The 16,790-nt window shown below is 43.7% G+C and overlaps 1 protein-coding gene across 4 annotated transcripts in view; it reads right to left on the reverse strand.

Moving 5' to 3' along the window:
- The window catches only part of CCDC93 (coiled-coil domain containing 93), an 86,130-nt gene that overhangs the window by 56,384 nt on the left and 12,956 nt on the right, over nucleotides 1–16,790 (reverse strand). For all 4 annotated transcript variants that reach the window (XR_004380687.1, XM_032840919.1, XM_032840923.1 and 1 more), the window contains exons 4-7: nucleotides 14,643–14,754; nucleotides 9,627–9,725; nucleotides 8,812–8,868; nucleotides 48–148 (exon numbers count right to left, since the gene is read on the reverse strand). Coding sequence is in view for 3 of the 4 variants with exons in the window: in XM_032840919.1 (XP_032696810.1) it covers nucleotides 48–148; nucleotides 8,812–8,868; nucleotides 9,627–9,725; nucleotides 14,643–14,754 (369 nt within the window). In the remaining variant the exon portion in view is untranslated. The remainder of the gene's footprint in view (nucleotides 1–47; nucleotides 149–8,811; nucleotides 8,869–9,626; nucleotides 9,726–14,642; nucleotides 14,755–16,790) is intronic.

Below are 16,790 nucleotides of genomic sequence, written 5' to 3' on the forward strand. Positions count from 1 at the left end.
CAAAGGCTTTATAAAACAGACACTTCAGCCTGGGTCTCCTTCGTTACCTGCCATATTCCAAAAGTGTGGCATGGACTCGGGATTCTTCATCGAGCAGCTCTTCTGCTCCCTGCTGGCGTTTGTATTTCCGACGGGGCTTGTAAACATCCTAAGAAGTGAATGAGACAGACGGCTTACTGAGTGTGAGAACGCTCCCTTTCTGAACTGCCTGCTGGTGTAATAGTGGGCACTCAGGGCGGCTGCCTCAAGGAGGTCGCTCCTTTGACATTCACACAGTTAATAAATATTTCCACTCAAGATACTGCTTGTCAACTTTAACTTGGTGTTTCTTTTCTTTTCTTTTTTTTTAAAGATTTATTCATTTATTTTTAGAGAAAGGGAGAGAGCGAGTGTGGCAGAGGGAGACAGAGAGCATCCCCAAGGAGGCTCCCCACTGAGCAGGGAGCCTGACAGGAGCTCAATCCCATGACCCTGAGATCGTGACCTGAGCAGAAACTAAGAGCTGGACACTCAACTGACTGAGCCACCCAGGCGCCCCCTTGGTGTTTCTTCTGTACTTTGGCATTTTAATATTTTTTGTGGTCAAACTTATCAGTCGTTTTATATCTTACCTATTACCAGGGATTGTTACAAAAAAACCCCAAAAAACAAAAAAACAAAAAATAAACTTCTTGTCTGTTACTTGTACAGGTTATACTTAGCTTTTTATTCTATTAAGAAACTTTTTTCCCTGAATAGAAAATTAAGAATCCCAACATCATCAATTTAATAGTCTAGCCTTCACTTGATCTGAAATGGCATATGTGGGGCACCTGGGTGGCTCAGTGGGTTAAGCCTCTGCCTTTGGCTCAGGTCATGATCTCAGGGTCCTGGGATGGAGTCCCGCATCAGGCTCTCTGCTCAGCGGAGAACCTGCTTCCTCCTCTCTCTCTCTCTCTATCTTCCTCTCTGCCTACTTGTGATCTCTCTCTGTGAAATAAATAAAATCTTTAAATAAATAAAGTCTTTTGAAATGGCATATGTGAAAGGAACATGTACCAATGTTACCCTCTTCAATTCCTCTTGCTTTGTGAACCTTTATCCTGTCTCCACTGTTCGTTTTCAAATTTCCTGGCTATTGTAAGCATTCTCTCTTTCAAATGAATTCTAGTATCAACTTGTCAGGTTCATAATAAGTAACTGATGAGTTTTGATTAGAATCATACCAAATTTACAGATTATTTTGGAAAGAACTGGCATATTTATAATATTGAATCTTGCCCTGGGAAGCAAGGTTTATTTTTCTATTCAGATTTTATTCCATAAAATGTTCCAGAAAAAAATACAAACTTTCTAGTCACTACATATCCAGACCTTTCCACCACCCAGAGCCACAAACCAGTTAAGCGACCAGTTTAACCAGTTAAAAAATTCTGGTGTATAGCTTAACCCAGAATCCTTTAAAAAAAAAAAAATGCTTAAATGGTAAAGGAGATTTCAATTCTTAGACTTTAACAGCAGAAAAGAAGAACAGCTACAAAACCTTCAGCGATAACAACTTTTTTACAAAAGTATTGGGCTAAGGTTTATCCCAAAAAAGGTGTATAGAAACACAGATGCTCTATCAATTTTCACTGACTTTTTAAATTACTAGAATGTAACTTAATTATAAATGTAGAACAAACATAGATCTATTTTGTATAGGACAAATTCTGAAAGTATATATATATATATATATATATATATATATATTTCTTGAACAAAGTACATGGGGTGTAGTAGGTGCTCAATTAATGTAGTTCTTCACTCCCAGATGACCTGACTTAGCATTCTGCCCCAAATTAATGTCCTCCTTGAGTGTCAAGCTGGCAGTCAAATAGTATCTTAGGAAAATGTGCTCAGGGCTCTGGGTGCAAGTAGGCAAATATTTATGCAAGGAAGGCATTTCAGTTGTTCGTCCCTGATCTTTTCTTCTCCACGACCAGAGCTCATCACAACTAGCCTCTACCTGGACATCACGAGGACAAGCACCACTGTCCGGTTTCTTCAGAGAGTGGATTTTTATTCCAAGTAGAACTGTACCTCCCTTGATAATTCTTAACTTTAGTATTTTACTGTTTATTACAAAAAGTTTCAAACATACAGAAAAACATCCTTTTGTAACATATACCATATAATTTTACAATTTTGTAAAAAAATAAATAAATAAAAAGGAATGGTCTAGGGTCTGGGATGACGCTGGAGTGTTCTTGTAACTTGCTGCCAGAAATAATTCCTAGTTTGCTGCTGGTGCCTACATGAATAGGAAGCTATAAATAATGTAAAACAGATTCATGGGGAAATGCAACACATAACGAATCCGCATGACGTCAGTTACTGAATATGATTTAATTCTCGCTGAGCTCTACTATTACAGCAGTACTATATAATTGAGCTTAACTGCTATCTTCCTTAGTTACCACTGATAGAGTCAATGAGCTAAGACAGGAAATTGGATTCTTCTAAAAAAAGGACTGACTCCAAAACAATAGCATACTGAAACCAACAGCTACAAGGACCTTTTATTCTGGGAAACAGTGACAATGTTGGCCTTTGTGTAATTATTCCTTATACTTGAAAACGCCTCATATACGTCTCACCTTTGCATTTATTTATTTATTTATTTGACAGACAGAGATCACAAGTAGGCAGAGAGGCAGGCGGGGCGGGGGGGGAAGTAGGCTCTCCTCAGAGAAGAGAGCCTGATGCGGGGCTCGATCCCAGGACCCTGGGATCATGACCTGAGCTGAAGGCAGAGGCTTTAACCCACTAAGCCATCCAGGTGCCCCTCATCTTTGCATTTCATAACTGTTCCCAGAGGTAGAGACAAGGCAGATGCTTTTACCCCCATTTTATTACTTAAGAAGCAGAGATTAAATAATTTGTCCAAGATCTCTAAAATAGTATTAGACCTGGTCCTAGGTCCCCTGACTGCTAGTCCCAGGGTTCTTCTAATACACTCACTTGCTTCTGGTGGGCATTCCCGCCACCCTCCGGTGATCTCAAATGAGTCCTCTCACAAGACCACCGTGTATACCCAAGGCTGCCATATGGATCATTACAATGGTTGCTTAAATAACAAGGACCTAAATGTCAGAGGTTTTCAGGCCAACTTAAAAAACTATTGCTAAGTCACCCTTTAAAGCATCAGAAGTCAGCACTGATGTCTATTCTGGGGTATGCCATTAACTAGCTCTGTGACCTTGGGAATTCCCTTCAATGGGCCTGTTCCATTACCTGTAAAACCAGGGCTAGACTAATAGTCCTTGAATAGGCTCTTGTTCTCTGTGCTGAAGGACATATGAGCAGGGTGAGAATACTAAAGTGACTCTTTAGTAAAGCAGAGCTCTGGCACTGTGAGAGTCACAGATTTCTACCTTACGGGTGTGGCTACAAGACACTGGTTAGAAGAATTCCTGAGTCACATTTCAAATGGCAGGGAAGGGAGGTGGAAGGTGGAAGAGCACAACACTGGGGCAGGGTCTGCAGCACAGACCAGTCACTATTACGGAGGGTTTCTCCTTTCTGAAATAATGAGCAGGCAGGGAGACAGCCACCACCAACTTGGCCTTCTCTGGTTAAGAGCTCCAGTGCGCCAGGCCACACGTGGGTCAGCAGGAACTGACATTCCCCTGACTGGCCTCCGCTGACCTGAACACATTTCTCAGGGCTCAACTCTCAGAGACACACCTCAGCCCAGGTACCCCACAAACTAAGTCTGCTTCACCTAACAGGGCTCCACAGACATCTCCACCATCAAGACCAGTGTCCTGAAAGATCCTGTAGGAAAAAGTTATTATATCTGGGACAAATACATTTGCTTTTTTTTTTCTTCTTTCCATTCTCACACTTATAAAACAACAAAGGAAACAAAGCCCCTAGGTACTAAGTGAAGGAAATGGGAGATCGATGGATGGCGACCATTTCTGGAGAGAGGAACATGTCTGCAGGGAGGAAAGTTAGCTGGGGAGGGAGAGTTTTCTCCAGACTTTGTTCCCTTTTCTCTTCTCTTTCACATGAGCTCTGCTCTGCTCCTTCAGGACCAGCACACATCCCACCGCAGGGCTCCAGTGTAATTTGCTGGGTAAGACGAAGGTCACTGTATTAAAAAGAGGGGCCGGAGTTGGCTTCTGCACTTTGGCTCTTAGGTTTATTTCCTCACAGCAGGCTGAAACCTACTGGCTCAAAAGCATGCCAGGGCCAAACTCCAATTTTTATACATCTAGTTATTTCAAATGTGGCCCAAATAGGCAGATTGTTAGCCACTGACAGCCTGTTTGTGTCATATACTTTATACAACTGCATGTGCTGACCACTGATAGGGTAAGCCCTGGTCCTGGAAAGACCCAAAACTGCTGTTGCAAATCTCCTTCAGAGATCTCTGACTACACAATCTCTGTGCTGTTGCTTTGTGACATTGCCGAGGCACCTGGACAATCTCCAGGAACCCCAGAGGGTTCCCTTGCTCCCCTCCCGTTCAGGATGCAGCCCTGACGCCTAGAACTCTGGATGGTGGCTTGCTGTGAGAGACTGACTGCCCCATCCTACAAGTTCACCTGTCAAAGCATCACCCCAGTATAGCTTCTGTGCGCTGCTGCCCCCTCGTGGTTGTATCTTTTTCCTTGAAGAGACCCCCAAATTCCCTTGATTCCCTTACTGACGGAAATTCACTGCTTTGACCTCACCTCCTACAGTGCGATGGGGCACATGGTGAGTGTGCAACTAACATTACTGAATGCATACGTGCACAGATAAGCTTTTAGTCCTAACCCCGTTTACCTTACTACCTGCCTGATTTGGGGCAAGTTACTTTAACCTCTGTGATTCTCCATCTATAAAAAAGATATAAGTACGGTTATTATGAGGATTATTCCATAGTATCTGACACACAGCAAGAGCTAAGTTAGATAATATATATCTAAGCTAAGATATATATAGATATCCATAGATATAAATATATCTATGTATGTATATCTAAGATAGCTATACATATATATTTTTTTTTTTGGTTGGGGGGGGAAGGGGCAGAGGAGAGGGAGAGAAGAAATCTCTGACCAACATCAAGAGTTGGACACTTAACCAACTGAGCCCAAGAGATCTGTTTTTAATATAGTATTATTGATAAAATGTACTAACATTTTTTTATGTATGCAGCCACATCTGTATTTTATGTACTGAATGAAAAGGCCTTCCTCATAGCATTTCTGCAGTAATAATTTCAAATGTCATGGTCTCCTAGGTGATCCCATCAGTTCCGCAAAGCATTTTCTTCAACTAAACTGGAAGTTCTAAGGGTCCTTTCCCCCCTTCTATTCTTACACAAAATTCTAAATATTACCAAAAAGTGTTCAATGAATAGTAAGCAATTACTTTTTGGAGCTTTGGGTAAAATTTCACAGGTACTCTTTACTCCAGGGTAACTGGAGTAACAGACCTCACTGCACAGAACACACCCATGAGATATATGAAGGCTGACGGCTGAGACAAGGAGGAAGGAAGCTGTACAACAGGCTAAGTGAAGCAAATGAGCAACTATGTGATGACACGAAAAGGAGAAGGTGGTAAGGGGGGACCTGTCCTGGGTGGCAAGAGTTTTGATTTCTTACGTGCTTTGAAAATACACCTCCCATCAGCAGGACTTCTACAAAGCAGCTAGCTACTCTGTAAAAAGAAGGTATGGAGAAGCCAAGAAGTAACACATTTCAAGAAGAAAGCCGAAGTACTGGGAGTAATCCCCAAGAGGAAGAAAAATGAGGCCAAGACAAAGAGAGAAAACCTCAAAGTGATGAGTGCAGAAATTCAAGTTCACAGCAGTCTTTCTGCCTGGCAATCTGCCAAGAGGTACTAACAGCCTTAGGCATAACCTCTGACCCAAATCCATTTCATCCAATATTTCCTAAGTAAATAAAGATAAAAGGAAAAACTTAGCTGTAAGAATATCCTACACAGTGGCCAAAAGAAAAAATAAGATACAAAGTAAGCTAGTTAAATTAATACCACATAATGAATAATCTATAGCCAGTAAAAAAGGCTATGGGGAAAGACAGTCTCAATTACACTGCTGAGCAAAAACCAAAATAGAATATACAATGTAATGCCATTTTTAGGGATCTCTACTTCTTTGTATTGATATCCCTAACTCTGTATTTCCTACTTGGAATATATATCAGTAATTATCCCTGGCTGGTGGCATCATGGTGACTTAGTCTTTGTAATTTTTCCCCATTTCTTCATCTTTTGTTATTATTACTAAGTTACTAGTACCAAATAAATACAGGCTTTTTTAAAACAAAAAATCATGCACCAAAAAATGGCTGGGCTACATAACCAAGGACAAATGTAAAAGACTGGAACAGTCTTATAAGGGTAAGTATAAGCTAAATATTTTACTTTTTTTTTAAGATTTTATTTATTTATTTGACAGACAGAGATCACAAGTAGGTATAGAGGCAGGCAGAGAGAGAGGAGGAAGCAGGCTCCCTGCTGAGCAGAGAGCCCGATGTGGGGCTCGATCCCAGGACCCTTGGATCATGACCTGAGCCGAAGGCAGAGGCTTAACCGACAGAGCCACCCAGGTGCCACAAGAATAAGCTAAATATTTTTTAAAAATATTAAAAGGTTTAATATTTATTTTTTAAGAAGAGGTTATATCTAAGTAAGAATAAGTAAAAGCCTGCTGGTTGAGGTGCAATGTTATTATGTTCATAGATGAAGAAAGACAACACGATAGTTTCCACTTGGCAGACATTCTCTAGCTGGACAAAGGGTTTTCAAGTAGGAAAGTCACAGAAAATGATCCCGCAGGGGACTGAAGAGGTGGCAAGAGAACACCTTGCTGCTCTAGATGCCTCCGAATCTCTGGGACCAAGATAAGTAACATCTCAGAGCCTGAAATAAGCCAGGAAAGTTGCCGTAAGTTGGTGCCAGGAGTTCGTGGGAAATCAGAGTCCAGGCAAAGAGAGGAAATGGGAGGAGCACCACACCTGTCATGTTTGAGATCTGATGTAAAATCAAAATCTGGCTGCTTCTTCCTATTCTGCAAATATGGAGGGAATCTGTTAACCATTCTGGCTTCAAGCTTCTGATTTATAAAACAGAAATAATAATATGTAACTCGCTGAGTGTTGGGGAGGAGCTAACGAGAGGATGCTTGGGAAAGGCCTAATGAGGTGCCAAACACATAAAAGGCCCTCAATCAGTATGTGGCAGCTACAGATGTATGTTTTAGAAGGCTGGGTCTGGAAATTAGGCACCTATTTTGGGACCTTATTTGAATCCGTAAGTTACCATTCACAATTTAAGTTTGGGATTCTAGATTCATCGGTAAGGAACAGGTAAGAAACACTGAGGAGGCATGTGAAGGGCAGACCTGGGAAAAGGGTAGAAGGAGAGGGAAACAGCCTTCAGTTTAGTAACAAATCAGTTACTATTTTTCATGACAAATGTAGTTAGGAGGAATCCTTAATAGCTTTCAAAGACACTACATTGGTAAGTTTAAAAAAACACAATTATATTCAAAGTATGACTCCAGCTCAGTATAAAAATGCACATTAAAAACATGGAAGAGGGTGCCTGGGTGGCTCGGTTGGTTACATGTCTGCCTTCAGCTCCCATCATGATCCCTGGTCCCTGCTTAGCAGGGGGAGTCCGCTTCTCTCCTGCCTACTCTGCTTGCCACTTCCCCTGCTTGTGCTCTCTTTCTCTCTCTGACAAATAAATAAAATCTTAAAAAAAAAAAAAGGAAGAAATATGTCCAAGCATCAAAAGAAGCTGCTTCTGTGCTGTGACATTAAGGCTGATTCTGTTCCTCTGTATCTATCAACCTTAAAAAAAAAACCCAAAAAACTTTAAGGATGTCTAAACAGAACAACTATTTCATGATCAGGGGAAAACAATTACTCTGAAGTCATATCATGTCCTGCTGTTATTATTATCTGATACTGCCACCATATCTGCGAATAGTGTCTAGCTTCAGAGTGTAACTGTCTTGAAAGTTTTCTACTCCTTCCATTTCCAAAATGGAATTGTAAAAAGAAAGAAATTACAACTCTAAAGTCACAAAGACTTTTCTTGTTTTAAATGAGCACTTCACATCATCGAATGATTCTTATTCTTTTTAGAGTGATCACCTTGGAAGACCACATATTTATTCTTAAAGTAGGGGGAAATGCAAAATAACTGGGCACATTATTTTTGGAAGGAAGCGAACTTGCCCCTTCATTCCCAGCAGCTCCGGTAGGAAGGCTGGGGCTGGGTGGGGTGTGCGCCGGCAATAAGGTTCTGCTGGGCTGGCCCAGAAAGGTTTGAAAAGCTCTCTGCTGCCCCTTGCACCCGGGGTAGTGGGCGCGTGAGTGCAGACTCCACAGTTAAGATCCACTGTGTGGGTGGCCAAGGCCATCCCAGTTTGTCACACAAAACTCAGGAGCTGCTCTGCCTCTCCAGAGCCATCATAGGGTGCTAACCTCAATTTGCCAGCTCCAGTTCAAAGGAGCTCTTCAAAGTTGACACCTGCCACTGGCACAAATGAGGAAAGACTATGGATCTGGAAAATTCCTCCCAGAAAACTGGAACTAAGAAAAACATAGGGCAGCGGCTGTGGCATTTTCTACCCATGAATGCCAGTGTCCAGGTATGGACACTGAGGTAAGCGAGGCCTCCCTCACACACCTACTTGAGGTCAGCACCTGGGCAATCCCAGGAGGGACTGGGCAAGGGTTTTGGGATTTGAATCACGGGGCTATTTGGAGGCTATGAACCTATGTCCTTCTCTCACACAGGGGCAGAGTAACTTACTGAAAGGTCAACAACTGTCTTGATGGCCTTTTCTTTTCTCTTTGTAAAGTCATCATCCTGCAAGACAAAACACAGGGATCAAACAAATGGTATGTGAAGACTGAAACTCAACAGGACTTCTCAGAAACCTGTCTTAGAAACTGATTTCTCATCACAGCTTTGCCTGCAGGATAACGTTCACAGGAAGAAGCCAGGGCCTCTGCAGATGGCTCCAGAACAGGTCCCACAGTGGTAAGAAAGAGGGGGACCACGGAGTGTAGTACTGAAGCCAAGTGTTCTCATTCAAACCCTGATGAGCTCAGACACCCACGGCAAGTGACCCAGTCTCCAAGCCTCAGTCTCACCGTCTGTTAACAGGGACCCCACCACTTATGTCAAGGAGTGGCTATGAAGCTTAAAGAGAAGGCATGTGATGGGCTGAGACTGAGTAGTAAGGACTCAATAGCTATGTGTTATTATCGCAGTGGGGGAGGTTATTATTAAACTGGTACTATAGGAATGCCCTAGACAATGACCTAGGTGGTCTCTCAAAAAGCTTTATACAATCATTAAAAAATACACTCATGTTCTTATAATTTAATAAGAGTTCTGACTCAAGTACTAAAATTGAGAGAAAAGGACAAGACTGCAGAGCTTTACACCAGTGCCCATTTAAAGAGGCAGTTCTGACGAGCCAGGAGGCCTGCTATCAATGCTGGCCAGGCAGGGGCACAGACATCCCGCAGACAGGTCTGAGTTTACTCCACTCCTCCCTGGGGAGTCTCTAAGTGTACACTCATGTACACTGGACAAGAAAAGAAAAGGAGAATACTGACCTCGGGGAGACTGTAGGTTTTCTGGAACTGGGATATGGAGTAGGAGCGGATGTAGTCCCCCATTTCTTCCTTGGTTTCTATAGCTCGCTTCACCAGCCACTGGAAAAGAAAGGTGGGAAATGTGAGGTTTGGGATGAACCATCACTGTGGCAAAGGCCGACTCAGAGACGGTACAACCTGTGAACCCAAATCACTTGAACCCAATATCTGAACTGGCTGAGTGATGAGAAACTATCCACACCTACTGTCCTATGTGAAAAGCAGCCCGTTGGGCGTCCGAGATGCTGAGATCCATTGGGATCAAAAGCAGAGCCGCTGTGCAAGAGGCTTAAAGCCTCACGTTGGATGCTCAGGCCTCAGTTTCCCTCTGTGTAGAGGTGAGAATATATCATTTCTTTCACCTCACAGAGCTACTGTGGGAGGACATGAAATCCTAAGAATTAGAATGTTCTGTAAATGCCTGAAGCACAACACGAATATAGTCACATAGCCCCCTGGTTCTAGTGGCAGATCTGAACATCACTCTTTCTTGTGCTGCCAGCGCCACAGACCAGAGAGAGGGAAGAGAGCCTCAGAGAACCTCTAGTACGATCCCTTGTTTCACTGACTGCAACGACCTCCCAAAAATTCAGATTTGAGGACAGGCTTGTTGAGTACACAGCCCTAGGCTTCAAGGGAGCGAGACACTCACAGCATTTGCTCTTTTTTTTTTTTTTTTTTAAAGATTTTTATTTATTTATTTGAGAGAGAGAGAGCATGAGAGGGCAGAAGGTCAGAGGGAGAAGCAGACTCCCCACGGGGCTGGGAGCCCAATGCGGGACTCGATCCTGGAACTCCAGGATCATGACCTGAACCGAAGGCAGTTGCCCAAACAACTGAGCCACCCAGGCACCCCAGCATTTGCTGTCTTAATCCACACAATATCATGCCAGCCACGCGGTCCAGAACCTGAGGCTCAGAAACCATGTGATCTGTCAATTGCTCCGCAGGTAGCAAGCACAAGGCTGCGAGTCTCAGAGTCTCTCCCACACCGGAAGACTGGACATACAGGTTTTATTTGTTTTCTAGCTGTACTGGGCTGATATGCAGAAGTAGCTGTTCTTCATTGCTCCCCACTTAAAGCTCCAGTTAGTGACAACACACACAGACACACCCCCAGGACCTGTGGAAGATGCAGGTGCTGAGAGTAAGAATGTGGATACAGAAACACAGCCTCTGCCTCTCCTCCCTGGCTCTTCATGCAATCCCTTTATAACGAAAGAGCATCATGGAGGGGGATGCCATCTGTCTGAGTCACCATGCTCTGTCCAGACAGCTAGTACATCTCGAAAGCAGTATATGGACAGTAGCTGTATTTCCCCATGAGCGCAGCATACTTGGCAAGCCTTAGCTACCAAGGAAAGCAGACACATGGCATACTGCATGGTGCTCCTACAGGGATGGACGGGATGCTTGCTCAGAGGACAGCTAACTCAAGTAAAGGACATGTTCAGGAAATCGCTGCCCAAGATGGGGATGGCTGCAAAGAACTCTAGGAGGAGTATTTCTTTTTTTTTTTTTTTTTAAGATTTTATTTATTTATTTATTTATTTGACAGACAGAGACTACAAGTAGGCAGAGAGGCAGTCAGAGAGAGGAGGAAGCAGGCCTCCCGCCGAGCAGAGAGCCCGATGCGGGGCTCGATCCCAGGACTCTGGGATCACGACCTGAGCTGAAGGCAGAGGCCTTAACCCACTGAGCCACCCAGGCGCCCCAGGAGTATTTCTTTATTGTTAGTTTCATTTGTTTCCATGACTCCACTCACCCCACCTCCAAACAAGGACCTCAGGCACTAAAAGCCAGAAGCAAGGACAAAAGATTGGACAGTATTCAGAGATTCCGTAGCCCCTCTCCCATACCTCACCCAGCATCACAGCCCAAGACAACTAAGGAGGCTGACTCCCTGCTCAACTCAACTTCTCTCTACTTTTCTTTGGATGGGGAGATGCAGCTTCTGGACTCTCAAAGTTGTTTCTTTTTCAGATGTTCCTCCATGAGTTAGATCTACACTGACTTTTTACTTGGCTGGATCCTGGTGAGTGTGATACGATAAGGAAGGTAAGGAGTCTTAGGATTCAGAGAATCGGTCACCGTTTTGGAGGTCCTAGAGTGAAGGGCTTTGGAGGGAACCTCTTAGACAGCCGAGCTCTGCTGCGGGCCCCCAGCATTCAAGCAAAGTACCTACCCTCACAGGATTCCCATGTCCGGCATGGAAGGAAAATATAGGACCTAGAACTACCGGGGCTAGAAGTTAGACCCATTCTTCTCGGGGCTGGCATTCAGAGTGTGAGCACAGGTGGTGAGCGTCTAGAGGTACACAAGACAGCTAGCTTGATGACTGTTCTTTACTGGTCTCCAGCAAAATGGGCAAAATCTACAAGTATGTGGTTAGTTTTTCATAATACTTTCATAGTACTCCATTTAAGGGACTAGCCTTTATTCTGAGATTGGGGGTTAAAAGGCCTTTCTTTTAGGAAATGACAGAGAAAGACAGTTGTTATAATTTCTTTATTGAAGTATAACTGAAATACAGTGTTATATTAGTTTCAGGTGTACAAAATAGTGATTCGACAATTCTATGCATTACTCAGTGCTCACCACAATAAATGCAGTCACCATCTGTCACCACACAATGTTATTACAATAGTATTGACTATATTCCCTAGGCTGTACTTTTCATGTCTGGGACTTATTTATTCAATAACTGTAAGTTTGTATCTCTTTACTATTCCCTTCACCTATTTTGTTCAACCCCCACCTACCTCCCCTCAGGCATACACCAGTCTGTTTTCTGTATTTAAGAGTGTTTATTTTGATAGTTGTTACTCTTAAAGATTTCTTGCCTGGCAAGATACAGGTGGCAACCATAGATCAGTCTCCATTTTTGCTTTAAAATTTTACAGACGCACGTAATTAAGAAATCTGGTAACTATTAATGTTGGTTCTCATACCCAGATAGGAGGCCCTCCAGCATTCAACGTACAGCACAGAACATTCAGATGGGGGAGCCTGGGTGGCTCAGTGGGTTAAAGCCTCTGCCTTCGGCTCGGGTCGTGATCCCAGGATCCTGGGATCGAGCCCCACATCAGGCTCTCTGCTCAGCAGGGAGCCTCCTTCCCCCGCCTCTGCCTCTCTGCCTACTTGTGATCTCTGTCTGTCAAGTGAATAAATAAAATCTTAAAAAAAAAAAAAAAGAACATTCAGATATTCTAAAAGCCCAAACTAGCGACAGAAGATCACTTCCCTTTCATCACCTTCTCCTACCTGGACCAGATGTTTTGCACTCAAAGTTCTACCCTAGGGCTGAGTAAGGTCGAATCACTAGAGATTCAGGCTTTGGGGGAAAAGCCAACAACTTCACAGCATGGTGGTGGTGGAAGTTTCAGTGATAATCAACTAAGGGTCTCTACTTCCTGTTTTCACAAAAAGGACCATGTACCATTCCTGCTGCATCAGAGGGAGAAAGTCCAACCAAGCCAATGAATCAAATTCTGAGTTAAAGCCTTAGCTTCCAATTTACAGACTTCATGGGATTTGACTGAAAGTGTATTGCAGGAGAAGTTCCCAAACATAGTAACAAAACCAGAAACGACTGTGGAACACTTACAAAGCACTTACTAAAACATGCTGGTTCCTCAGCTGAGTGCTAGCTACATATTAATGTACTTAATTCTCATCCTGTCAGATAGGTACTGTTACTGTTTCTATTTAACAGATGCAAAGTTAAGTCATTTGCCCAAGGTCATGCAGCTAAATGGCAGAGCCAAGATCTGAACCCAAGAAGTCTCCAGTCTAATAATAATATCTTAACTGAGATATTAACTAATAATAATAATCTTACTACAGGACTGGAAGACTCTTCAAGCAGGGGCTGCATGAATGGCAGAGTGGGAACAGTATAAGGTCCAGTGACAAGGAGTTCAGATGGGAATCTTGCTTGTCTGCACACCAGTTCTCTGCCCTTGAGCAAATCAGTTTTTGCTCATACTCATACAGATACTCTCTGTATCTCCTTGCCTCAGACATAATGACTGGGATTATAATAGGTGCTTCAAAGAACTCTATAAGGATCATTTGCAAAGCGCTGTTCACACAGCAGGCCCTTTGCGTCTCCTCTTCACAGTGCCCGGAGGAGGCTGAGACACCAGACTGCAAGGATGTAGGGGGTTGTACAGCGTGAGCCACTTAATCACAGAGCCTTGGGAAACAGCCAGGGTGGAAACTAGCTCCCATTAGACATCCAGTCATCAAATAAAGACTAACTGCCGACACGGTGCCAGACATTCCACGAGGTGCTGGAGACACTACAGTAAGCAAGGCAGCTAGCTATGGTGCCTGCCCCCAAGAAGCTCATGGTCTGATAGGAGGGGCAGAAATGGTTACAAACTATAGCAAGGAAGATTCCTACGAAGGAAAGGAATATGGCCAGGAGGAGTGGATACGGCAAAGGACGCTGTTCTAGATTAGGAGGGGGTCAATGGAAGCTTTCTTGAGGAGGTTTGGTAGAACTGAAATCTGAAAGATGAATATGGGTTAAGTAGGAAATGAGAAGAACCTTGCAGCCTGAGGGAAAGGCCCTGTGACAGGAGGAAGCATAATAATACGTATGAGAAAATCGGAAAGAAAGTGAGAGAAGCTAGAACAGAAAGAACAAAGAAGAGCACAGAATAAGGTCAGGCTCGACAGGTGGGACAGGTCCAGGGCACGGGGTGCTATGGAGTTCTATCTTTACCAAAAGGGCAATGAAAACCAGTTAATGGGAACGTTCAAAGATCACGACAGACGATGGTGAAACCAGAGTGGAAGGGATGGAGTACTGTCTCCTGAGGATGCCGTCAGGGAGCGTCACCCTGCCGGGCTCCACCAATTCCACACCACACCCATGAGGTCCAAGACCTAGGCCAGGCGGCCTGACAGCCAGACCCGCTGTGGGGATTCTGACGTGCAGAGGACAAGAAACCATGAAGAGGCTCTCACCTGGACAACAGGAAATATGTGAATAAAATCCATGCCCTGGATCTGGTGGGGCTCCAGCTGGTGTGGACACTTCATCCTTGGCAGGACTGAGACGATTTTTTCGGATAGTGCTCTGTTTGGAAAAAAACAGCAAAGAGTGAGAACACACTAAGTGGCCCTTAAGACATCTCTCAAGTCTGGGCGGCATTCCAGAAGAATCTGGGGCTTCTCAGCGCCAGACCGTGACCAAGCTTCTCCTGGCTGCCTGCAAAATGAGAAAAATAAGCACAATTTAGATGTGTGTGTATGCATGTGGCTGAGGCCACAATACTGCTTTCAGGCTTTATTCCAGAATGTTTTTCTCCCTATCATTTTTATATTAAACCACACCGTTTCTTTTTTTTTTTTTTTAATTTTATTTATTTATTTGACAGACAGAGATCACAAGCAGGCAGAGAGACAAGCAGAGAGAAAGGAAGGGAAGCAGTCTCCCGGCCAAGCAAAGAGCCCGATGTGGGGCTCGATCCCAGGACCCTGGGATCATGACCTGAGCCGAAGGCAAAGGCTTTAACCCACTGAGCCACCCAGGCGCCCCTTAAACCACACCATTTCTTTATGAAACTGTGGTGATGTCTGAGGTAGTAATTATTACTGAACATCCTTACATGGTAAAATAGAAAGTTTTCAGTGCCCCATGTTCTTTTACATTTTGTTTTACTGACCTACTTTTTCCAAAGATCTGGGAACCACTAGGTTATATATTAAAAAAATGGTTCTAAATATCATTCAGGCAACAAATATTACCAGGCCCTGTGCTGGGTGCCCAGAATAGTAAGACAAAACATAGGGCCCTATACTGAAAAAAAAAATTTTTGGAGTTTTTCACTATTGCATAAAAGAGTTTTTAAAATAAAAACATAGCCTTTCTTTTTTTTTAATACTTTAAAATTAATCCTAGATTTGGGGAAACCATGTCCTTGTTCTTTTTGTCCAGGGAGCAGAATTTTTCTGCTTCTCATGGGGGGCACTCTGATCTCTCTCCAACACCTTGCTTCAGTCTTAGAAAACATCAGGGAGTAGGGAGGGGAAGAACGGGGCTCCCTGAGATCCTAGAGCATCCTTCTAGCTCTGTCAGGAGGCCAGCATCCTCCCCTTGCTCCCACCTGGACCCGGGTGGGGCACTTTTACAGCTGGAGTGATAGAGCAATCTGCGGGCAAGTCCACACCATGGCAGACTTCAGTTTCCTTCTCTAATCAGCTGATACTTGATCTCCAGATGTCGGGTTCTTATTTCTTACATCCTAATTGGATCAGATTCAAGAAGAGAGAGCAGAGGTTATTTAGTGGGTCTGCCTTGAGAAACAGTCACAAGGCATGTCCTTGTGGGGCCATATGGAGAAATGGGGGCCTCTGGCTCAGCTTATGTGGATAGTTTAGGTTACAGTCCCACCTAAAACCCTTCTAAAAAATAACCTTAGCCTGTTACGGCAGCTACTGTGGTCTTGTCTCCAAGTGAAGACTATTTCCCCGGGTCTTACCAAATGCTTCAAATTCAGCAAGTCTGGGTCTACCTGAAGTATTCCTTGTTCAAGGAACAAGGAAACTTCTATCTTTCTGCAGCTCCATAATCCTTCCCAAGAAACAGACACCCTTAAGACCAACAGCTAACAAAGGCCTGAGTGAGAGCAATTATTGTTTTATCTACACTGCCCTTAGTAGGTTCTGTGCTCTCAGTCTTGGTGGGAACTAAGTACAATCTAGGGAGAAAAGCTAAACAGCTTCCTAAGGAATGGTCCCTGGAGAACACCCTACAAAACTCTGTTTATTCTGGAAAGTAGCTTTACATGGTGGCACCAAAGTTATGGCTGCTAAAAGAGAAATAGTCATGCCCACAGCTCCATGGATCACAATATCCATGTCCAGTCCAGTATGTTAAGAGAAAAAAATATGGTCAGGGGAAGATGGACACTCTATACATTCACAGAAGGAGGGGACACCCATCTCCCAGGAGGGAAGCCTAGGAGAGAACATTTTCACCTCCCACAGAGGGAGTGCATATGTGAATTATCCAGAAGGTCCGAGGCATAGAAGGACACTGTCCTATGGCTCTCGGCTACTAATGCAATCCCTTCTCTCTGACCAGCATGTCTTTAGGACACGCATCTTTCC

Source organism: Lontra canadensis, unplaced genomic scaffold, assembly GCF_010015895.1.
Source record: "Lontra canadensis isolate GAN:19392208 unplaced genomic scaffold, GSC_riverotter_1.0 scaffold117, whole genome shotgun sequence".
NCBI lineage: Eukaryota > Metazoa > Chordata > Mammalia > Carnivora > Mustelidae > Lontra > Lontra canadensis.